Genomic DNA, 25,482 nt, shown 5'->3' with positions numbered 1-25,482 from the left:
ACTTGTGTGGATATGGCAGCAGCATGAAGAGGCTACAGACTTGCAAGGTGACATAACGTGAAGGTGTCAGCAGCAGCATGAGGAGGCCACAGACTGTCAAAGTGACATAGTGTGGAGGTGGAAGCAGCAGCAGCATGAAGAGGCCACAGAGTAGCACAAAGAGAATGCGGAGGTGGCAGCAGAAGCATGAGGAGGCCACAGTCTGGCAAGATGACATAGTGTGGGGGGGGGCAGCAGCATGAGGAGGCCACAGAGTGGCAAGGTGACATAGTGTGGAGGTGGCAGCAGCAGCATTAGGAGGCCACAGAGTATCACAATGACAGAATGTGGAGGTGGCAGCAGCAGCATGAGGAGGCCACAGATTGGCAAGGTGGCATAGTGTGGAGGTGACAACAGCAGCAGCGTGAGGAGGCCACAGAGTGGCACAGTGACAGTGTGGAGGTGGTGGCAGCAGCATCAGGAGACCACAGAGTGGCAAGGTGACATAGTGAGGAGGTGGCAGCAGCATCAGGAGACCACAGAGGGGGGAGGTGGGGGGCAATACCAGTACCAGCTAAAGATGGTGGTTGAAAGAAGACTTGGAATCAGATGTGTGGCAGCATCAGAATAGTAGCTGAGGCAGGTAGCCAGAAGAAACTGTTCTCTATTGTCAAAGTGTTGGTGTGGCACCATAGATAATCTAGTCTGATGCATCAGGCATTGGTGGGTGGAAATACTGGCTGATCCACGCCTGATTCATCTTGACAAAGGTCAGTCTCTCCACATTTTGGGTGGACAGACGAGTTCTTCTTGGGGTAACTATGGCCCCCACTGCACTAAACACCCGCTCTGATGCCACACTACTGGCCAGGCAGGACAGCTTTTCCATGGCAAACTCGGCCAGTTGTGGCCAGAAATCCAGTTTGGCTGCCCAGTAGTCCAGCGGATCTTCAATGTGTGGTGGCAGGGTACTGTCCAAGTATGCCACTGCCTGCTGGTTCAGGTTCTGCTCCAGGTCTAGCTGCTGCTGGTGAGTAGTTTCTTCACTAGGCGGGTTAACAAAGCTGCTTATCATCGAATCTAGACTCAAACTGCTGCTGATGGAGCTGGTACTGCTCCTACCCCCCCCCCACCCTGCCACAGCAGCCATAGCAGTGGAGCAAGAGCACAGAGGCCCCCCCCACCCGTTCAGACCAGCAAGAGGATGAACGATGGCGCAGATAGGCAGCAGCCAACTGACTACATAGCATATCTCTATAGTAGTGGATGTTCGAGTTTGCCGGGTTAGGCCTAGCTTCGGGTTAAAGTTTGGGTTCGGGACCCGAACTTGACCCGAACTCGAACCCGAACCCCATTGAATTCAATGAGGACCTGAACTTTGGTGCACTAAAATGGATGTAAAATAGTCATAGTAAGGGCTAGAGGGCTGTAAATGGAAGAAAAATGTGGGTAAGAGCAGGACAATTGCCATGCAAACAAATGTGGATAGGTAAATGACTTAAAATAACTTAGAATAAAAAATAAAAAAAAATAATAATAATCCTAAACTAGAAGGCAGAGGTCAAAGTGGAGTAGGAGGTTGAGGAGGCGGTGGACATGGCAGTGTAGGTGGAAGCGGCGGTGGAGAAGGAGGAGGTAGCAACACTGTTTTGTTGTTTTTTTCTTTAAATTTTTTTCTTTTTCTTTCTTTTTTTTTATAAATTTGGGTAGACCCCAAAACATCGGGAAATAGAAAAGAGAATGCAAAGAGAAAGCGCGATTGAGTCTAACAATGGCTGGGTGTGGACGGTATACTTGTCTATTCAGCACAAGGTACGGATAAGTCCTGTGGGTTCCATGCCTGTTTTTTTTTTTTTTTTTTTATGAATGTGAGCTTGTCCATGTTGGCTGTGGACAGGCGGCTGCGCTTGTCTGTGATCACCCCCCCCCCCCCCCCCGCCGTGCTAAACACACGTTCGGACAATACACTTGCTGCACGGCAGGCCAGCACCTCCAAGGCATAAAGGGCAAGCTCATGTGCCCAATTTAGAGACCCAGAAGGTGAATGGTGCAGACCCATCAGTCAGTACGTGTAGGCATGTGCATGTTGCTGAAATGCTGCCTTCTACTAAGACGTTCCATATCAGCTGGCGGTGCTGGTTGTTGTGGCGTGCTTACAAAGCTTTTTACATTTCAGGCATGCTAACCCTCCCTTCTGAGGTGCTGGCGGTGCCCCAGCTGTGTTATTGACTTCTTCCTCCTCCTCTCCCTTCGCCTTGTGCTTCCACTGAGCCCCCACTGTCAGTTGGGAATGCCATCAGCAGCACGTCTACCAGCGTGCGCTTGTACTCGCGCATCTTCCGATCACGCTCCAGTGACGGAATTAAGGATTCATTTTCCTGTCGTGGATGCAGTTCAGGTGTACCTCACACAATTTTTTTTATATATCCCTTCAACAGGCCTTTCAACAAGCCTTTTTAACAAGCTTTATTAAATGCCCGAACACCGAACTCAAACCCAAACTTTTCCGGAAAAGTTCAGGTTTGGTTCCTGGTACTCAAACATGCAAAGTTCGGTAAGGACCCAAACTTTGCAGTTCCAGTTCGCTCAACACTACTCTATAGTATTTCAGTTTGTCCTCCCTCTCAGCGGGTGTAAAAATAGGCCCCCATTTTGGACCGGTAGCGAGGGTCCAACAAGGTGGAGAGCCAGAAGTCATCCCTCTGCTGAATGGTGACAATTCGGCTGTCACTAGTACTACCCAAGTAAGTGAGCATGCAGCGGGCCAGCGCAAGTGACTCGGAAAGACTTCCTACCTCCATCTCCACTGCATACTGCCATGGTGTGCCTGGGTCATTTGCCTCATCTTCTTTTTCTCCTTCTTGCTCCTCCTTCTGCCCCTGCTCCTCCACTCCTGTCACCTGTGTAGAAAAAACACTTATTTCTCTACACATTGCTTTTGCTCCAATGTCCTCCTCCTCCAGTTCAGCCCCCACAGGGCTCATGTGACCATGAGATTTAGGTGCCACGTCTCCAGTCCCTTGACCAGCCAGATTTGCCAGCATCTGTTCCTGCATATGAAGCAGTAGAATGACATCGTTCATCCCGTAGTTCTGGCAACTGACAAATAATGTGGCATTTCCAACAGGTGGAAACGTTTCATATCATCCTATGTTGGGGGGTGACGTTCTGCTGCTGCCGCTTAAGGAGGGTGTGTTTGGGAGTGTACGAGTGGCTGAAGTGCATGCAAAGTTTCCTGGCCATTTTTAGGATGTCTTGCAGATGGGTGGAAGACTTCAGGAACTCAGGACACATAACTCAACCCTTGTTAATGCAGCGCCGACACCATGTTCTTATCGTTGCCGGTCACCATGGTTCCGATTTTGAGTTGTCGTGGAGAAAGCCAGGAATCGATTTCTTTATGAAGGACACGGAGCAGTTCCTCACCTGTGTGACTCCGTTCACCCAGGCAAACGAAGCGTAGAACAGCATGACACTGCCGAGCCCTGCACATGTGGTATGCTGAAGGGGCACTGTGAATTGCCCTTGCAGTGGAGGATGAGGACACGGTGGGGGGCATTGTCGCAGGACCAACAGCTTGAGAACGTGGAGGAGGAATCAGCGTCACTGACAGGCTCAAGGACTGGCCCACCTTCTGTTCTACATATTTGTGCAGGGCTGGTACTGCCTTTTTTGCAAATGACAGCCTGGGACTCTCTATCTCGGCCCGGCACAAGCAAACAGTTCTCTTAACGGTGCAGAGTTCACCACTTTAAAAAGGGAGGGACTGCAGCACGAGCAACTTGCCTAATATCACGTCCAGCTTCTGCGCCATTGGATGAGTGCACAAATACTATTGTGTCTTGGCAATCGCTTCGGTGATCGAATGGTGACGGAATGACTGACAAGGAGTAGGAGGAGGGGCAGGAGCATCAGGACCAGCAGATAATGGGAAGGACAGACAGCTCCCTTCAGCTGAGGTGGTGAAGCCTTGACTGCCTGAAATCAGGTGCGTGCCACTGGGTGAATCAGCGGTGGCTGCGGCAGGCTGGACCATCACATTGGAGCCACGGTTCTCCCAGGCCACTTTATGGTGACGCTGCATATGTTGACGCAGGGCCGTGGTGCCAACATTGACACCCTGGCCACGCTTCACCTTCTACCCACAGATTCTACAATTGGCCATGTTTACCTCCTCCAGTGGCTTAACAAAAAACTTCCACACCGCTGAGTAGGTGATTTTACCTCCAACACGCTGCACTGACTGACTGCTACCGCCGCTGCCTCCGTGGACCTCTGCACCACTACTTTCTGGGCAGGTAGGCTCCTGCGAAGAGGGAGGTCTAACCCGGGCACGATTGGCACTACCCTGCTACTCGCGGCTCCACCACTGACTCTCGCACAAGCTGCCACCCACTACTCCCAATGATGATGAAGCCCCATCATCACCCAGCTCCCAATTGCAATCGGCTAAATCATCATCGAGTACTATCTGAACGTCACTGATGTCCTCCTCCACGGTCTCTTAGCCAGGAGCTTGACCATTCGCAGCACCAGCTCCCACGCCACTTTCCTCATCACTACTTGCCCGCCTACCAGAGGATGCGGCGGATGTCTCCTCCACATCTTGGCTGGGCAGTAGCAGCTGACTGTCCTCTAGTAGCTCATCTGAGCCCACAGCATACAATATTTCTGTGGGTGGTGGAACAGCAAGGGACAGAGGAAGGTTTAGGACAGGTGTTGGCACAGGGCCTGCTCCAGGGCCATGCCAACTAAGGCTTTTGTCTGACAAACCCACCAATTGGGGGTGTCTGATGTCACTTGGGACGAAGTGGATGACTAAGTCAACCATTCAAGAACCGATGGGTTGCTGGTCAAGACATGACCGCTAGATGACACCGGGAGCTCAGGCCTATGTTATGTACTATGAAGTGACCCCTGCTGCCATGCCCCTTTACTCGTCTGCGACCTGTGCCTGCGCCAGAAACATTTAGGCCTCTGCCCCTCCCCTGTGCAGGGCCTGTCAAATAATTAAATAAAAAGGAAATTAATACACCCCAAAAAAGGCTAGTAATACAAAGACTCAGTAATACAAAGCGTATGATATAAGAAAATTTATTATTTTATTATTTTTGGGTTACTGCGGCTTTTAGTGTAACGTTTCGGCCGGATGGTGTCACAGCGCCCTATCCTACAGTGATACTACCGCATTCTATCCTGCGCTTTATCACTACGTCTTCTTTCCAATAGTGGACTGAAGTAGTGATGAGCGGGAGGTGCCATATTCTATTTTGCGATATTTCTCTAATATTCGTCTTATATCCTTTGAATTTGAATATTCATCATTATTCTATTTATCGTGAATAATATGCGATTTAATTATTCGCGTATTGTGTTTTTTTTTTTTTTTAACTGTATAAGACAACTTTCCTATTGAATGGCTATGGCTATTGGCTAATATGTGTATTTTACGAATATTCGCTATATTGCTACATATTTTTGTTTTAGAATATGACGAATATTCTAAAAAACAAAGTTATAGCAATATAGCGAATATTCGTAAAATACACATATAGACTGCAATTTATCTAATATAGTGCTAGAATCTTTTATTATAGTCTAATTTGTTTTGTCTCTTCTGAACTTCAGATTTGGAAAAAATGTACACTATAAAAAAAAAATACTATAGCACTATATTAGCTAAATTGCAGTCTATATGTGTATTTTACGAATATTCACTATATTGCTATATATTCTTGTCTTAGAATATGACGAATGTTCTAAAAAATGAAGTTATAGCAATATAGCGAATATGACAAATATAAAAAAAAAAGAATATATTCGTTATTTAGAATATTGGCCTTTTTGTTTTCAATGTGTACTGTTATTCCACTTTGGCATACTCTTCCCCAACAAGCGTCCCCGTCACCATGGGAACGCCTGTGGATTAGAATATACCATCGGATCTGAGTTTTCACGATCTCAGGGAAAACTCAGATCCGATGGTATTTTCTAACCCACAGGCGTTCCCATGGTGACGGGGACGCTTGTCAGGGAAAGGTATGCGAACAACTGTACAGATAGGAAAAAAAATGAATATTCTAAATAACTAATATATTCACTATATTGTTATATATTAGTATTTTAGAATATTCGTCATTTTTTTAAAATATGAAAACATGATTTCTTCCTGCTTAAGTTGCTTGTGGGCCAATGACACTTCTAATGCTCCTTCCTTGAACTTCTATTCAGCAAAATAAAAGTTTTCAAGTCTTTCCTAGCACTTTCCCCTAGCACCTGCTGACATCTCTCCCTCAGGGCCGTGTTTAATATTGATTGGACCCTGGGCAAAAATTTACTTGGGCCCCCTGGATCCCGCCTTCCCACACCTTAGCATGCAATCACGCCCTCCACCACAACACACACAAAAAAAATCCACACATGTGGTAGAGTACAGTGAATGACTGTAAATACTTCCAGTTCTGAAGACTCCAGCGGCTCAGGATCAGTGCTCTGGGCAGCTGGGCTCAGGCTGGAAGTGGGCACCGCTCTGCAGGAAGGAGACCAGGGCTCGGCTCACCCTAGTGTTAGAGTGCACCCCAGCACCCCACAGTATGCAGCATAGCACCCTATAGTATACAGCACCACACAGTATGCAGTATAGCACCCCACACTATACAGTACCCCACAGTATATAGTAGAGCAGTATAGCAGCCCACAGTATACAGCAACCCACAGTATAGCACCTCACCGTATGCAGCACCCCAAACTATACACGATACAGCCCCCCACACTATACAGTACAGCAGTATAGCACCCCACACTATACAGTACCCCACAGTATATAGTAGAGCAGTATAGCAGCCCACAGTATACAACACCTCACAGTATAGCACCTCACCGTATACAGCACCCCAAACTATACACAATACAGCCCCCCACACTATACAGTACAGCAGTATAGCACTCCACACTATACAGCACCCACAGTATACAGTATACAGACCCCCACAGTATACAGTACAGCAGTATAGCACTCCACAATATACAGCCTCTCACACTATACAGGCCCCCCCCCAAAGTATACAGGCCCCCCCACAGTATACAGGCCCCCCCACAGTATACAGGCCCCCCCCCGTATACAGCCCCCCACAGTATACATGCCCCCACACTATACAGGCCCCCCACACTATACAGGCCCCCCCACAGTATAAAGGCCCCCACACAGTATACAGCCCCCACACAGTATACAGCCCCCCACACAGTATACAGCCCCCCACAGTATACAGGCCCCCCACAGCAGACAGGCCCCCACAGTATACAGTCCCACACAGTATACAGGCCACCCACAGTATACAGGCCCCCACACAGTATACAGCACCCCACTATACAGTAGTTTACAGTATATTAACATAACAGCTGCTGTCACCTTTTTCTGATGTAATCTTCACACAAAAAAGCTCCACAGTTAACGTCTGCAACACTCCTGGTAGGACATGTGATGAACTCATAGCCATGTGACCAGTAATATTGCTAGGTTACTGGTCACATGGTGGTGATGTCATCTAAGTTCCTAGATCACATTCACAGCTCTAACACAGTACTGGACTCAGTGCCGGCAGGCATGGCATGGCAGCACCCCCTGTGTAGCTGACAGCCTGACACACAGGGCAGTGGCTAGCAGGGCTCAAGAGGCAGCTGCCTTTGGCCCCCCAGGAGCAACTGGGCCTGTGGCACCTGCCCCTTTTGCCCCTTGGTAAAGACGGCCCTGCTCTCCCTGCACTAAGTACACTGGAAAATGGCTGAATCCAAGATGGATGAGGCTATTTATAGGGCTGTGACATCACAGGGGCTGGCTGGATGGCTGCTGATTGGCTGCATGCATAGCATTGTGGGTGATCCCTTGTTCCCAGAGTTCTTTGGTCCATGTCCTAACTTGTACAGCACCCATTTTAGGGAAAAATGTGATTTGTTACCACGAAACATGAGGAAATTTGGATTCGGTGCAAATCGAATGTTTCCTGAAATTCTGATCGAATTCCACTTTGTCAACTTCGATTCGCTCATCTCTAGCTGCAACAGTAAAAATAAAAAGCTATTTTGTTGACCGTTACAACAAAAGTCACCTTTTGACAACTCTTACATGTTCCTCAATGTACAGCTGCAAAGGTTACAATTAAAACTAGTCCCCTAGGACTTAATAGCTATAGCACATTAGCTATCGATGTATACTAGATATAGCGCAGGCAGAAATGATGTAAGGCCCCTTTTATATCACGAACCAGAGATCTGTTCTCATGTGCGTCTTATTAGATCAAAAGGAGGATTTGAGCATTACAGAGCTAGTCTCTATTAGAAGTATTTCACTATGAAGTGCATGTCTTTGGTGGAGGGCAATATGCCGGTAGATATGCATAAGGTAACGTAAGCATCGCAGTTCATGTCAATGAGAAATTAACTTTAACTAATAAAATTGCTCATAAAGCACTAGCATCTATATCAAATAATTTACTGTATGTACATTTCTATATTTAACTCCTTTGGTACGTGGCATGGAAATTGATTCTGGATATTTTCAGAAACCACTAAAACATTACTCTTTTATGTCTGAGTATTTCATGTAAGTGTTTTCCTTGGTATAAAATTGAGCTTATATTTTTTTTTAGGTTACTATATATCAACACCACCTGGACCTGGGCTTGGCCAAATAATTAGACTCATTAGCCTTCCCTTAACATCCTCATCCTCATCAGAACCTTTGTGCCTCAGCTTCTGGTAAGTCGGAAAAGTAAATAAAATAAATGCTCATTTACAATGATAGCCACAAAAGTACATTCTGCTCAGGAAAGACACGTCAATACCATTTTCTAAAAGGTTAACTAGCAAACTCAGTAGAGCAATTTTTGTTAAATGGTGTATATATATATATATATATATATACTCATTGACAAAAAATAACCCACTCTCCAGCTGATAGGTAAATAATTACAGGTGTGGTCTGATTTTACACTGGTTCTTGCTCAAGAAAACGTAAAAGTATTTCCCCTGCTGCCTTATAAAAAGGCTTTCAGAGGCTAATTATGGGTAGTGTACCTCGTAGTGAGAGATGACTGCTAAGCATGTCGCTACGGTGTACTGGAAGACATTTTGCCTAGTTCACAGACTTTGAGAGGGGGTTCATCATTGGACTGAGAGAAGCAGGATGGTTGTTTTAACGAATTGCCCACCATCTACCCCTTTGACCTAGTTGTAAGGAAGTGTTAGGAGCAGTGGTTAGATGAAGGCAGACAGACCACCAGTAGAGAGGATCCTTTGACCTGCCAACAAGCACAAGCAGCTCCCACAGTTTGATTGTCCACCATCCAGACACAGGTGGCACCTTCTTTATACAACCTGTCTCTGCCTATACTATTTCCAGGCATTTAGCAGAAGGAAATTTGGTGTCACAGTGTCCATTATGGGTCCTGCCATGGAGAGCCAACCACTAGCCATTGACTTCATTGGCAGTGGTGTTGTGAACGAGAAAACCCGACTGCTATTGGAAGCCAATCATCTTTAGCAACAGATCCAGCTTCTGTTTGGGATCACACATTGGTCTCTTTCAAGTATAGAGGCCCTGTGGTGAGCGCTTCAATCTTGCCTTTGCTGTGAAACAACACACCGTCTTAACCGATGGTGGGATGATCTGGGGAGCTATGGCATATGATACAAGGGACACTAACAGCTCAGTGATATGTGCAGGACAAACATGTGTTGCCTCTCATGGCAGGGTTTTTAACTGGCATTTTTCAGAAGGATAATATAATTCTCACGTACACAGCAAGGGTTTCCCAAGAAGGCCTCTGTCAGAATGAAATGCTTCCTTGGCCTGACTGGTCACCAGATTTATCACCAATCAAGCATTTATGAGACAAGCTAGGATGCCAGCTTCTCCAACCTACAAGTGTGCAGGATCGCACGGGCCCAGCTACAACATCTGTAGGCATAGGTGCTGCAGGATACCATACAGAACCTGTATGCCTCCATGCCCAACCGCATGTCATCTTGTATCCAGGCTAGACATGGCCCAAGAGGGTCCTCCTTTTTATTGTAAAGTTTTTCCCTATAAACATATCCTTTCATTCTAATATTGAATTCAATTACATATATCATCATTACCGTCACACATACAGAAAGTTCAATTATTCACTCATACAATTGTTTATGCCAGAAAACAGATTTAAGTACATTGGTAAATTTGCCCCCAAAAAAGCAATGGTTGAATTGTATGGTCATAAAATCATAATATATTTATTAAATTTATTTAATTCATTTATTTTGTTTATATAGTATATATTAATCTTATTTTGGCATCTGACAGTATACCTATTCTTTTGAACTTGTCACAGTTACAGGATGCATTTATTTCATGCTCTTTACATACCAGAGATATTTTGTATAGTGTTAATGTTTTAAGTAGTACTGTATGTCCTCAATCATACAGTATATCATTATTTTCTAGCCTCTAGCCTCATCACCCTTGCTGCAATCTCGTGTAAACATTAGTTGGAGGTGCTGACTATACATCCTATTTCCCATGCTACCCTTGCATTGTAGGCCAGGGATTAGCAACCTCCAGTACTCCAGCTGTTGTCAAACTATGACTCCCAGCATGCTCCTGTCACGACCATGTTTATGGCCTTGACTCCTTGGGAGCCGCATACAGTTGCCCGCGGTTTGGGTTGTAGTGTCAACCGCAGCTGGAGGCATAATGTTGTTGGCCTCAGGTGCGGTTGCCGCGGACAACAGGTATGTGTGTGGTTCCCTTGGAGTTGTGTGCGTGTTTGTATGCACTTTTGTATGTCTGTGTGCACTTTGTTTATGTTTGGTGTGCACTGACATCTTTCCCTTACTGTGGTTGCCTGTGACAACGTTTAGTCATTGTGTGTACATGTGGTGGCAGTGTCCCGGCCTCCGGGCTGACTCCCAGGACACGGTTGCCACCCATGTCGTTGCCTGCGGCAACCGCCACAGTGTGTTTCGTGTTTTGGACACTTCCCCTTTAAGTTGTGTTTTCCCTTCTGTGGTTTTGGAAGGGTTAACTCCCTTTCTGTGTGTGTGAGTCACGGGGTGTGTCTGATTGTTGGGTGTAGCCTCTTGGCCCTATATAGCCTCAGTTGTAGGCAGTAGCCAGAGAGGGTGCTTCAACCATGCTGGCTGGAGACAGCCTCCTGGTTACTTACCAACTGCCAGTGGGGGCCAGCCTTCTGGTCATAGCAAATAAAATGTCGTTTGGTGTCTAGAAAATGTGTTTGGTTTTATGCTTGTTTATTGCACCTATGGTCCTGGGTTCCCGTGTGTTGTGTGCTGAGTCCTTTTGTTGGTGGATAACAGTACTTCCACATGGGTTCCAGGCTTTGTGTCTGTGGCAGGTGAGTGTTATGCTTGTGGCAAGTACCTGCCATTGCCATAGGTTGTACTTGTTCTCCCTTCCTTACAGCTTGGCCAGTGAGACTCCTGTTCCTCCGTATCCTGAAGGAACAGGTTGTCTTACCCTGACTCCTAGTCCAGGGACCGGTCGGAGGGTGAGTTAGGGCTCCGAGGTTCCTGAGCATGGGTCCTCCTACTTTAAAGGTCGGCCCATGCAGCTAGGAGTTAGGGTCAGGTTAGGGACGCGATAGGAGGTGACCTGCTCCCTAATCCTGTTGTCCTGGTCAAGCAGCGCTTAACATCTTTGGGCATCCCACGGCTGAGGGTTTTCCCCATCCTCAGCCGTGACAGTATGACCAGAAAGGCTCCTCACCTGGTATTCCCTCGAAAGAGGGTGAAGCATGTACCTCCGTCTGCGGATGGGGTACATGCGCGTTCTCCGGAGGGAGAGCGTTGTGGGGGTTTCGCCACTGACGGCGAGGTGAGTGGCGTTTCCCCGCCATCCCTTCACCGTGCTCTGTCTTGGCGTCCCCTGAATTTTATCTAGCACTTGTGGTGTTTGTTTGGTGGCGGTTTGCACACCTTTGAAAGAGGGTGCAGCATGCAGTGGCCTCCCCTTGTGGCCTGCATGCGCGTTCTCCGGAGGGAGAGCGTTCCGGGGGGATCACCGTTAATGGCACGGTTGGTGGCTTATTCCCCGCCACCTTACCTTCCGTGTCCGTGTTGGTGATCCCTCGTCCCTCTCCATGTTCCCATCTCTGGTAGTTTGCTGGCAGCGTTCCGTTAGTGGTCCGGCTGCGTGCTGGTTAGGAGTGTCTGCTGGCAGCGACTGGAGTGGGGACGTGAGTGGAGAGTCCCCTCATCCATTCTCAGTGGTTCTCGCCCCTGTGTCGCTGTGTCGGGCTGCAGGCCTCCCTGGACTGGCTGAGTGTGTGCTGGGAGAGGATGCAGCTGGCAGCGACTTCCTGGGAACCATGTTCTGAGAGTGGATGTTCCCTTCTCCCATCCCCTTGTCTGAGTCGCTCACAAGGTTTTTTTTTGGTGGGGGGGGCTTTGAGGGGTGGGAGTGTCACGACCATGTTTATGGCCGTGACTCCTTGGGAACCGCATACAGTTGCCCGCGGTTTGGGTTGTAGTGTCAACCGCAGCTGGAGGCATAATGTTGTTGGCCTCAGGTGCGGTTGCCGCGGACAACAGGTATGTGTGCGGTTCCCTTGGAGTTGTGTGCGTGTTTGTATGCACTTTTGTATGTCTGTGTGCACTTTGTTTATGTTTGGTGTGCACTGACATCTTTCCCTCACTGTGGTTGCCCGTGGCAACATTTGGTCATTGTGTGTACATGTGGTGGCAGTGTCCCGGCCTCCGGGCTGACTCCCAGGACACGGTTGCCACCCATGTCGTTGCCTGCGGCAACAGCCACAGTGTGTTTTGTGTTTTGGACACTTCCCCTTTAAGTTGTGTTTTCCCTTCTGTAATTTTGGAAGGGTTAACTCCCTTTCTGTGTGTGTGAGTCACGGGGTGTGTCTGATTGTTGGGTGTGGCCTCTTGGCCCTATATAGCCTCAGTTGTAGGCAGTAGCCAGAGAGGGTGCTTCAGCCATGCTGGCTGGAGACATCCTCCTGGTTACTTACCAACTGCCAGTGGGGGCCATCCTTCTGGTCATAGCAAATATAATGTTGTTTGGTGTCTAGAAGATGTGTTTGGTTTTATGCTTGTTTATTGCACCTATGGTCCTGGGTTCCCGTATGATGTGTGTTGTGTGCTGAGTCCTTTTGTTGGTGGATAACAGTACTTCCACATGGGTTCCAGGCTTTGTGTCTGTGGCAGGTGAGTGTTATGATTGTGGCAAGTACCTGCCATTGCCATAGGTTGTATTTGTGCTCCTTTCCTTGCAGCTTGGCCAGCGAGACTCCTGTTCCTCCATATCCTGAAGGAACAGGTTGTCTTACCCTGACTCCTAGTCCAGGGACCGGTCGGAGGGTGAGTTAGGGCTCCGAGGTTCCTGAGCATGGGTCCTCCTATCTTAAAGGTCGGCCCATGCAGCTAGGAGTTAGGGTCAGGTTAGGGACGCGATAGGAGGTGACCTGCTCCCTAATCCTGTTGTCCTGGTCGAGCAGCGACCATCTTCTATCATCGCACGGCTGAGGGTTTCCCCCATCCTCAGCCGTGACAGCTCCATTCACTTCTCTGGGAGTCCTGAGAACAGCCAAGGAGCTGTGCATGCTGGGAGTTGTAGTTTCACCACAGCTGGAGTGCCGAAGGTTGCTGATATCTGTTGTAGGCACTACTGTATTTGTGTCCTAGTCACATGGCCAATTTCTTCAACAGATGCCTCTGGGTGAAACCTGGATTTTAAGCCTGCAGTGGCACATACAGTAATCACAATGGGATAAGATTAATTAGAATTTGTAAAAAGAAGACATAAAGTTGTTGAGATCTTACTATTATTATAAAGTCCTTTAAAAAATGTTAGCAGTTCTTAATGGTGGTTATAGGCAGCTGCTAAACATCTCCTCTGCACTTGTTTTGATAAATCCCTCCCATTGTACTGTATGTGGGACTTCTGAGGTCTCTTAATATATTTTCTTATATTGATATTTGGCATCAAGGCACAGATATGTCTTTCCTTACCTCTTCTCTTGACCCAACATATCTGAAATGTCTGGAACGAGATGACCAGCTTTTAAAAATAACTTAATTTCAAGATATTATATCATGTGATGGCTATCCTATATGTGTAGCCATCCAGTGGTTAATATGTGAATTTCAGACAGCTGAGGGCTTTGCTAGCTTTTTGTAAAATTGTGTTGAATTTGTTTGAGAAATTTGAGCCCTTAAATGGGTTATCCGATCTCTAAAATGCCCCCTATATGCCTGGGGCCCTCACACACAATGTACTTACCTCGCTCCCTGGCATCCGCCTCACTCCTGGTCCCCACACGGCCACCATTGCTTCTCCCTGTGCGCAGATAAAAACAGCCGTTGTCGAGGGAGGGTTTAAACAATAGCAGGCGGTGATGGGGACGAGCCTCCCTAGTGTCACACGCGATGCTAGGGAGGCTTGGCCACGTCACCGCCTGCCATTGGCTGGTCCCCCAACACCAGATGTTTTTATCTGGGAGAAGAAACAGTGGCCGTGCAGGCTTCAGAAGCGATGCGGGTGCCAGGGAGTGAGGTAAGTACATTGTGTGTGAGGGGCCCAAGCATCTGGGGGCAGTCCAGGGGTCGGATAACCCCTTTAAAGGCTATGGACACCTTCAGGGCATTTTTTATTTTTGCATTTTACTCATTTTTGCAATTGGTCTTAATTAAAAATGTTCTGCTGTTTTTTGTGATGCAGCGGTTACATTACAGTCTATTTACAGAATGTTTCCTTCTGTTTTTAAAGCCCTCAAAGATGTTCATAGTCTTCTTTAACTAAATTAGAGCTAAGATAAGGACGGATACATGTGTAGGTATATTGAATAATGTTAATATCTGCAGCTTATAAGGTTGCACTACATTCCAGATATTAAGTCCACAAAAAAATTCAGCAACTTTTTTGTAGCATACTGTAAACATAAAATGATTCATCCTCACATTTTTCTATTTTTAAATCCTAGGTACCACATGTATGGTGTCAGTGTATACCGCCTGTCTGTTCTCATTACATTTACAAATAATACAGAACAAGTTGTCTTTTCCAAAGAAGGAAATTATGGCCCATACTGGAATTTTGGACAGGTTACATTAAATGAAACTTCTGGATCTGTGGTCAGTGTTAATTTGGCTTTTCTCCATCAACTTACCCTAATTTACTAAAATTGTACCAATTGTTTAATTTTTCCTCCAAAATGATTTAAAGCATAAAGGTCCGACTACTACGTAACATGTGTTGTGGGACATCAAGTCACACAACACAAAAAGGTATGGCTACATAGTGATATAGCGAGGTCTAATTTTCCCTGATACAGATCTCCATATTCCCTTCACACAGACATGGATGCAAAAAAAAAATCCAATTTCTGGCAGGCTCAGTTACTGAAGGAGGGTGCAGGGAATTTGGAGCTCTGTAAAAAAGAATAGCTGAGGCTCGGGGATATTCAAAATAGTTACAAAGCCTTGAAAAGTATTCATACCCCTTGAATTTTTCCCAATTTTTTTTATGTTACACCCAAAAATGTAAATGTATTTTATGTGATTGGCCAACACAAAGTAGCAAGTATGTGTGAAGTGAAAAGAAAATGATACCTGGTTTTCAAAAATTTTTATAAATTAAAATCTGGAAAGTGTGGCATGCATTTGTAATAAGCCCCTCTGAGTCTATACAATGTATGACCACCTTTCGCTGCAATTGCAGCTGTAAGTCTTTTGGGGTATGTCTCTAACAGCTTAGCATATCTTGAAACTGAAATTTTTGGCCATTCTTCTTTACAAAATAGCTCAAGCTCAGTCAGATTGGATGGAAAGTGTCTGTGAACAGCAATTTTCAAGTCTTGCCACAGATTCTCAATTGGACTTACGTCTGGACTTTGGGCCATTCTAATACATGAATATGCTTTGATCTAAACTATTCCATTGTAGCTCTGGCTGTATGTTTACAGTCATTGTCCTGCTGGAAGGTAAACCTCTGCCCCTGTCAAGTATTTTGCAACCTCTACCAGGTTTTTCTCCAGGATTGCCCTGTATTCAGCTCCATCCATCTTCCCATTAACTCTGACCAGCCTCCCTGTCCCTGCTGAAGAAAAGCATCCCCACAACATGATGCTGCCATCATCATGTTTCACAGTGGGGATAATGTGATCAGGGGGATGTGCAGTGTTAGTTTTCTACCACACATAGTGTTTTGCATTTAGGTAAAAAAGTTCAACTTTGGTCTTATCTGACCAGAGCACCTTCTTCCACATGTTTGCTATGTCCCCTACATGGCTTGTGGCAAACTGCAAACTGGGCTTCTTATGGCTTGGTTTCAAAAATGGCTTTCTTCTTGACACTCTTCCATAAAGGCCATATTTGTGGAGTATACAACTAATAGTTGTCCTGTGGACAGATTCTTCCACCTTCGCTGTGGATCTCTGCAGTGCCTTCAGAGTGGCCATAGGCCTCTTCGCTAGTTCTCTAATTAGTGCTCTCCTTGCCTGGGCTGTCAGATTAGACGGCCATGTCTTGGTAGGTTTGTAGTTCCTTCCATTTTCGGATAATGGCTTGAACAGTGCTCTGTGAGGTGTTCAGATCTTGGGATATTTATTTTTAGAACTTAACCCTGCTTTACACTTCTCAACAACTTTAGCCCTGATCTGTCTGGTGTGTTCTTTGGTTTTCACTATGCTGTTTGATCATTATTATTCACTAACAAACCTCTGAAGCCTTGTCACGCCCTGCCCTGTGAGTGATCTAAGAAGATCTGTCAGACTTGCTGCACGTGAATCTATCTGAAAGATTGCTTTGTGGTGTCTTTGGGCAGGATCCCACCCCCTCACATTTGTTAGCTAGTGATGCTATTTATAACTGCCTCACACTATAGCCCTTGCAGTTTATAGTTTCTCCTGGAGATCTCTGCTGGTGTTTGTTGGATCTCCTGCTCCTTCCTTCCCTTCTGTTGTTTGTATTGGCTAGGCCTTAGGTATACGCTGGTTCCTTCATCTTGTGCAAGGAACTGGTTGTCTCTTCGCCTGCTCTCTTCATGTTGGTAGCAGGGAAAGGCTCAGGGATTGTCAGGAGGTGACCTTTCCCTGTTCCCTAGCTGTGGGGCCTAGCCTGTTGTTTTGTTTAATTTTGTTTTTGGTTTGCTTCCCTTCCCTCACCTACTGTGACAGGCCTTCACAGAACAGGCGTAGTTATACAGTATAAATTACTCACAAATGGACTTTATTTAATATTAAAATGACTTCTGAAGGCAATTGGTTACACTGGATTTTATTTAGGGATATGACTTTTCATATTTTAATTTATTTAAAAAATATATATATAATATTTTTTTCAGTTCACACTTACTTGCTACTTTGTGTTGGTTTTATATAAAATCCCAATAAGATACATTTAGGTTTGTAGTTGCAACGTGAAAAAATGTGGAAAATTCAAGGGGTACAAATACTTTTTCAAGGCACTGTAAATATCCATGTTCCTCTTCAATTAAAGTCCGAAATCAGATAATGTTTACATAAGGGGTAGATTGGTGTAAAAAAAATAAAAGAAAGCTTACTTCATTTACCATAATACCACCTCCACTGTTGTGGCATGCTGGTTCCCAACTGGTCCTGGCTTCCTTTTCCCTACTGGACACACAGGAACTGGAAGAACATGCCTACTAAGCCAGTCGATGGCTGAAATACTGTACGTCAGAGCTGTGGCCAGGGATTTATTCTTCTTATTGTTATTATTATATTATATATTATTTTACATGCACAGGCCTCGTAATAAATTTGGCATATCTTCTGTCAGTCCATATGTCAGAAGATATTCCAATTCTGCCAAAATCTCTGCCAGCTTTGATCAAATGGGAAACAAAAAAGAAAAAAACATTTTGACCAAAATTCTCCTTGCGCAAGACCCATTGTGTGACTTGAAAAAATTTGGCTTGGGGCTACTCAAGCCCCTGTACATTTTATACAGATTTAGAGTTCGCTGCAGGAGAATCACCAGTCTGATACCTCACAGTAGTCTGTATTCAGGTTGAGGTTCACCAGAGGTTTAGGCTAAACCATAGTCAGGAAGAGATCAAGGTCAGGGCTGGCAGAGTTTGTGCAATCTGATAAACAGTCCGAGGTCACGACAGGCAGTTCATGGTCAGTACACCGATCAAGCAGAGGTTAAGTCACGCAATGAAGGGTAAAATCTGGAAAATGTCTATACACGGGCAGACAAACCTATAACAGCACACCTTTGCAGGAAACTTACAAACTAGAACCAATTGCTTCCCTGTGAGAAGGTGCCTTAAGTAAACCTGGGTGGTGACCAAAGGCTGGGGAAGATTTTGGTGCTCATGTGCTGGGCCTTTAAGAGCCGGAGGAGACGAATGCACCCTACAGGCAATGAGAAGCACTGCGGCCAAGAATCAGGCCATAGTCTGCCAGGAAGAACAGCCAGCTCCCGTGGTCAAGCCTGCCGGGGAGGAGAGGAAGGGCAATGGGTTGGGACTGCTGGAGCATAGGAGAAGATGAAAAGAGCAGTGCTTGTGCCTGCCAGGGAGAGCATAGGCCGATATAAAACATATTTATGTCATATGGATCCTTAAAATGGCATCTATGGACTATGACCCAATACTGTACTGATATATACATCTAATTTTATCAACACTGAGTATGATGCTGCAGTGGGGTATCAAATGGTGGGATCTAGGTTACCTCTAACTGTGTATAACAGACCTGTAGATAACATCTCTGTCCCATGCATGACTCTCAATGTCACCTCTTTTCAAGGGTTAGTTGGACACGACTGTAAATCCTCAATACACATTGTGCAGATTTTGCCTTTTGTTCCTCAGGTCTACAGATGGTACTATGGTCTTTTAGGAAAACAACATAATGCTGCACTTCAGGGCATGAAGAATCCAACTCCATTATACTATAGACACTTTTATATGAGTGAAGCACAGCTGACAACGTGCTTCTGCCATCTGTACTTGCATTGTGTCTCTAATTACTCACATGGATATTTTAACATAAATTATCTCATTCTTAATCGCCAGGTGGCATTTGAGGCCATAAAAAATCCAGGTTTTAGTGACATAGCATTAGATGACATCAAACTGTCTGCCGGGAAGTGCAATGAAAGCGGTTATGATGAACCAACTCGAGTTCCAACTCCTCCCACTACTACCATTCAGCCATGTAAGTGCAATGTAGTCTGAATCTGACAATATTCTTAATGACATGCCAGTCATTGAGTGTGTCTTTGGAGTAATTATCACGTCTTGTGACAATTCTCGGGCACTGCCGTGCATTTGATTCATGCTTTAGTACCAGTGATTTTGACAGATGGAAGGAGTGATTGGTATGAGAATAATTGGCAATGCTGACTCCTAAATTCATCAAAAAAATCTGTTATCATGTATGACTAAAAATTCTCAGAGCTGTGCATTTTGCTGTTAAATCATCAATTGCTTCAATAGTCAGATTTATTTATTTTTTGCCTGATGTCGCTTGTCATAAATTTGGCTTATTTTAAACAAATGTACCATATTTTATCAGCCTAATGTGTGTTTTCTGTTCTAGATAATAGAAAATAGAAGTTGTGCTTTTTTGTTTTCTGTTTTGTTCCGTTTTTATGTTTTTGATTATTAAGCTTTATATTTACACTACAATACACTGGTATATCTCGATCTGCTCTTACATTAGTATGAGAGGAAATTGTTAGATTATCATAAGCAACATTAGCAGGGAGAAGAGTAGCATTCACACCCAGACTCAGAGCCTAAGGGGGCTCAAAAGTCCCTCTGCCAGATAAGAAGACACCAGAGTGGCACCATAAACAGCACTGTAGGTGGAAGTCCTGTTAAGATTTTCTTTGAGGCCCAAGGGAAGACATACACATTCAATAGCTGTCAGCCAAACAATTGTTCAGCCGACATTGATCTCAACCCCTCTCAGCTCCCTCATACAAGTACAAGTCCAGTCTGGCTGAATGTGTATGTGTAGTCAATGGGGAAAGAATGGAGAAAGTTGTAGCTAGACACTTCTGTTGGTGTATGATCTCCTGGCAGAACAACAGGATAACACAAAAATATTGGCTTTGCCAGAACCTTCTCTGTCCCAACATCATCTGTCGGGGAGGGTCGAGAACTCCCCACACACACTAGACTTCGGTCAAACCCACAGTTCTCAGCAGGTTCAGCTGGCATACACTAATGTGTATGGGGGGCTTAAGAGAGAGAATACTTGAATTCTTCTATGAACAGATAAGTCACCTGGACCTGATTAAAGGCAACATATTGAAGGAGTAAGCTGGGCAGAAGTTTGGCAAGGATGAGTCACAAATAAATGTCATTGAGACTAGTGATGAGCGGCAGGGGTCATATTCGAATTTGTGATATTCGTTATATTCTGCATTCTTTTTTTTTTACTCGAAAATCGGCAAGGTAATGATCACGTAATATGCGAATATTACGCAATCAATACAGGCGTGGGTCAAAAACAAATATATAGCATTATAGAATATAGTGCTATATAATCTTTTTTAGAATATTCGTAATTTTTTCCATCTGAACACATGATGCCTCCCTGCTTCTTGCTGGTGGGCCAATGAGTCATTGGCCCACAAGCAACTTAAGCGGGGAGGAAATCATGACTTCAGATGTAAAAAAATGAAGAATATTCTAAAAAACAAATATATAGCACTATATTCTAAATATTTACAAACTTTCGAAGTGGCGATATTTGAGATAAAAATTTGCTTTTCGAACATTCATGCTCAACACTAATTGAGACAGCTCAGGACACTTTACTGAGATTCTTCAGTATGATGGTGCACCTCTAAGCGGTACATTGAATCTCCTCGAATGAGAGGTACAGCACTTAGACCTTACTTGCATCAGTCACAGCTCACAGGTGGCTCTGTTTCCCACACTCAACTGCTTGTACATCTTACAAAATAAAGAAGTATGTTATTGATTCTACTGACAAGGTACATAGAGCTTTCTTGTTCATTTTGCAGGCAGGTTCTTATCTCAGACTCTCTGTCAGCAAGGAGGAGGTCTCTACCTATTCCCTCAACCACATGGGGAGTCTACTTTACACCTGATTAAGCCCTCTACAGTATTCTGCTACAGTATTTCCTTCTATCACCATCCAGTGTTACAGAGAAGTAACTCACCTCTTACTTTCTATATAACATACTTCTGTAGAGAGGATGGGTAGTGCCTTTAAAGGCAAACTATGGAGATCTCCTACTTTACTGAGCTTGGCTACTGTGTCACTCCACATCAATCCTGAAAAAAACCCACAAAAAGGTAGTCAGTGTATGCTGTAAAATTAATAAAATGTGCAGGTGCACGTCACCATAGTCAAAAATACAACTGTAAAACCAAACACAATGCAACAGTGAACATAGAGATTATATATTTTTCCAAATGCTATTTTCATCATATTCATTTGTGGTTTGGTTTTACTCCAAGTCAATCATGGCTCTTGGGGCTGTACTTCTACATTGCCATCCTAGACTTGCCACCAATCCCTGGAGAGCCACTAGATCCAGCATAGTACAAACATTAACAGGAACGCCATAAACAACAAAAACCAATAGTCACTTTGCCTCCAAACCAAACCCTTGACAAGCTCAGAAAACTCAGGCAGAGTTTAACTTTCAATGAACCACACAAAAGTCTCTTCACAAGTAGTTGAGCAAGAAGTAATAATCCCAAATAAAGAACAGGCTCTCTCCATTATTAGTCCAAAAGGTACAATAAATTGAGCCCTTTGACTAAAAACACCTAGCAAAGAATATACTGTCTCCTCCGGCCTGGAATAAATGTGGCCATACTCATTAGACTTTTGTCAGCTGAACCTAATGACTTTGGTGAGATCAGCCAACCGTCTAATTTAAATGAAATGTTTAACCAACCTTCATTTGCTACTGTATATGTCAGTGGAAAAAATGATGGGCTATGTTGAAATTCAGCTTGCCCAATCTTGTGTTTTCAAGGGAGATAAGCTGCCGCCAGAGGTGTCTGGCAGCAACTTAATCCCTTCTCCCTATTTCTTCATTCGAATATGATCACTGTCAACTGAACAAGCATTGGGCTTGATGAGATTCACCTATGACAACCATCTATATGTGCAAATAAAAGGCAGCTACCAGTCACTGGTAAGAAGGGAGGGGAGGGGTAGAGGAGTGTTCCTACCATGAATCCAGGGGGTTCATAACTATAAGTCTGCTGCATTCTTTCTTAGGTTTCTTTAGGCAGACAGCACAACATTCTCTTCTTCCTTTCGGGCTTCATCTTTATCAATGATGCAGTGAGGCTTCCAAACCAATATTGTTTATACAGCACAACAGAATTCTATTGAAAACAAAATTATTTCAGCTCTTTATATTGCATCTGATTAGGAGTGCTATGCCAGAAAAACTGGAGGGGTTCCCAATGTTCAGACGTTGATGGGTACACTAGTGATATGCATCCAGCAGAGCAACATTTTGTTTCTTCCTTATAACATATTGACGTCCTAGCCGCAAAGCAGCACTGGTGCATAATTATGAAACCAATAAGAAAATGTTATTTGTAGATGCACCCCATGATTGTAAAAGTAAAAATTTGGAATAGACAGACAAATATTCCTAAAGGTGAAAATTTGCACTGGCCAACAGGTGCCAAACAGGGGCATGCAAAGATTTTATATGGCGCCATAGAAAAATAAAGTATGATCCTCCCCACCCCACCTACAGTAGTTTCCTAATAATCATGCATAATAAACTCCTAGGCAGTACCTAGAAAGATTGTCAAAATTAGGAAAGACGACTGAGGGGAGATCTAGTAACTATATATAAATATATATGATGAGGGCAGGATCATGTGGGCCCTTGGGCGATAAAGTCTCAGTGGGCCCCCTTACACAGTGGTAACTCTCTTGAGTACAGATAATACAGTAGATATCACCTGCAGTCCTATGTAACAGCATAGATAACACAGTCATGGCTATCTGAGTACAGAAAATGTAGTAGTGTTAGGCTAGTTTCACACTAGCGTTCGGCTGTCCGCTCGTGAGCTCTGTTTGAAGGGGCTCACAAGCGGACCCGAACGCTTCCGTCCAGCCCTGATGCAGTCTGAATGGATGCGGATCCGCTCAGAATGCATCAGTCTGGCACCGTCTGTCCTCCGCTCCGCTCAGCAGGCGGACACCTGAACGCTGCTTGCAGCGTTCGGGTGTCCGCCTGGCCGTGCGGAGGCGTGCGGATCCATCCAGACTTACAATGTAAGTCAATGGGGACGGATCCGTTTGAAGATGCCACAATATGGCTCAATCTTCAAACGGATCCGTCCCCCATTGACTTTCAATGTAAAAGTCTGGACGGATCCGCTCAGGCTAATTTCACACTTAGCTTTTTTTTGCCAATATAATGCAGACGGATCCGTTCTGAACGGAGCCACCGTCTGCATTAATATGATCGGATCCGTTCAGAACGGATCCGATCGAATGCTAGTGTGAAAGTAGCCTTACCTGCAGTCCTACGTAAAACCACAGATAACACTAGTGCTGATAATGTGATAGTGTTACCTGCAGTCCTATGTAAAACCACAGATAACACTAGTGTTGATAATGTGATAGTGTTACCTGCAGTCCTATGTAAAACCACAGATAACACTAGTGCTGATAATGTGATAGTGTTACCTGCAGTCCTATGTAAAACCACAGATAACACTAGTGCTGATAATGTGATAGTGTTACCTGTAGTCCTATGTAAACCACAGATAACACTTGTTTAGATCATGTAGCAGTGTTACCTGCGTCCTTAGTGTGCTTCCCAGTGCCTCTCCCACGGACTCCATGCTGGCGGTGCTGCCTCCTCTTCCTTCTTCATCTTGCCCCACACAGAATGTCCTGATGCAGCTGTGTCAAGACAAAGGGAACACTGTGGGCATGGTGATGGTGACACACACACGGGGACAGACACACACACGGGGACAGACACGGGCACAGACACACACACACGGGGACGGGCACAGACACACACATGGGGACAGACACAGACACACACATGGGGACAGACACACACACATGGGGACAGACACACACACATGGGGACAGACACACACATAGGGACAGACACACACATAGGGACAGACACACACACACGGACAGACACACACACACATGGGGACAGACACACACACACACACACGGGGACAGACAGACACACACACGGGGACAGACAGACACACACACACACATGGGGACAGACAGACACACACACACGGGGACAGACAGACACACACACGGGGACAGACAGACACACACACGGGGACAGACAGACACACACACGGGGACAGACAGACACACACGGGACAGACAACACACGGGGACAGACACACACACACGGGGACAGACAGACACACACACGGGGACAGACAGACACACACACACACGGGGACAGACAGACACACACACACACGGGGACAGACAGACACACACACGGGGACAGACACCTGTGCGATCATCAATAAACTTCTATCTAATGTGTGGCCACCTTAAGGGGGCATTAAAAGGGAATTCCACCTTTAGTTATGCTCCAACCTTTTGTTACCGTCTAATATGACTCCCACTGATTCCCAGTACTGAGGGGACATGGACTGGGGTTTAAAAGGGAATTATCAACATGTACAAAAAGGTGGTCTAAACCCATTAGGCACTGGCTAGACTGTGGGATGGAGTCTAAGCAATGCCTCATGCACACTGCCATTATGCGTCCGTTCCATGCATTGGGGACCACAATTTGTGGTCCCCAATGCACTGGCAACGTCCATGCGGTGGCTGGGACAGATTGAGACCCATTCAACCTAAATGGGTCCATGATCTGTCCACACCGCACAAAAAATAGAACATGTTCTATTTTTTTGCAGTGTGGAGGCATGGACGGAGTGCTTCCTATTGAGCGATTGAGGACCCATTCAAGTGAATAGGTCCGCATCCGTGATGCCCACGGCCGGTGTGCATGAGGCCATAGACACAGAAAGGGGCTCACACACAGGGACAGACAGACAGACTGACACACACACACACACACACACACAGGGACAGACAGACTGACACACACACAGGGACAGACAGACTGACACACACACACACACACAGGGACAGACACACACATCATGGCCCTCAGAATACATTCCACTTGAACCCCACTGCCCCTCATATTTGTGCTCCACCTGCCCACTCATATATGAGCTCCATATGCTGCCCCTTATAAAGTTCTGGTTCTCCAGCAGCACATCCTACCTCACTCTGCATCTTGCAGGCACACACAGCCCCTCCTCCTTCCACAAGCTGCTGCTGCCGTCAGGGTTTGTCATGTGATCATGAAGGAGCATGTGACCTGTGATGTCACAGACCTCCTTCTAACAACTACATTCTAGCATAGGATCGATCTACCGAAACTCCAGCTACCCTGTTCTGAGTTCTGGGGCCGCTTACCCCAGCAGTGCAC

At 45.4% G+C, this 25,482-nt stretch overlaps 1 protein-coding gene across 1 annotated transcript in view; it reads left to right on the top strand.

Moving 5' to 3' along the window:
• TMPRSS15 (transmembrane serine protease 15) overlaps positions 1–25,482 on the top strand; it is a 508,008-nt gene that overhangs the window by 215,462 nt on the left and 267,064 nt on the right. Inside the window, exons 12-14 of the mRNA XM_044285898.1 lie at positions 8,625–8,733; positions 14,970–15,120; positions 19,034–19,175. Of these exons, the coding sequence (XP_044141833.1) occupies positions 8,625–8,733; positions 14,970–15,120; positions 19,034–19,175 (402 nt within the window). The remainder of the gene's footprint in view (positions 1–8,624; positions 8,734–14,969; positions 15,121–19,033; positions 19,176–25,482) is intronic.

Source organism: Bufo gargarizans, chromosome 3 (genome assembly GCF_014858855.1).
Source record: "Bufo gargarizans isolate SCDJY-AF-19 chromosome 3, ASM1485885v1, whole genome shotgun sequence".
Classification (NCBI taxonomy): Eukaryota; Metazoa; Chordata; class Amphibia; order Anura; family Bufonidae; genus Bufo; species Bufo gargarizans.
This window is presented reverse-complemented; position numbering and strand designations above follow the sequence as displayed.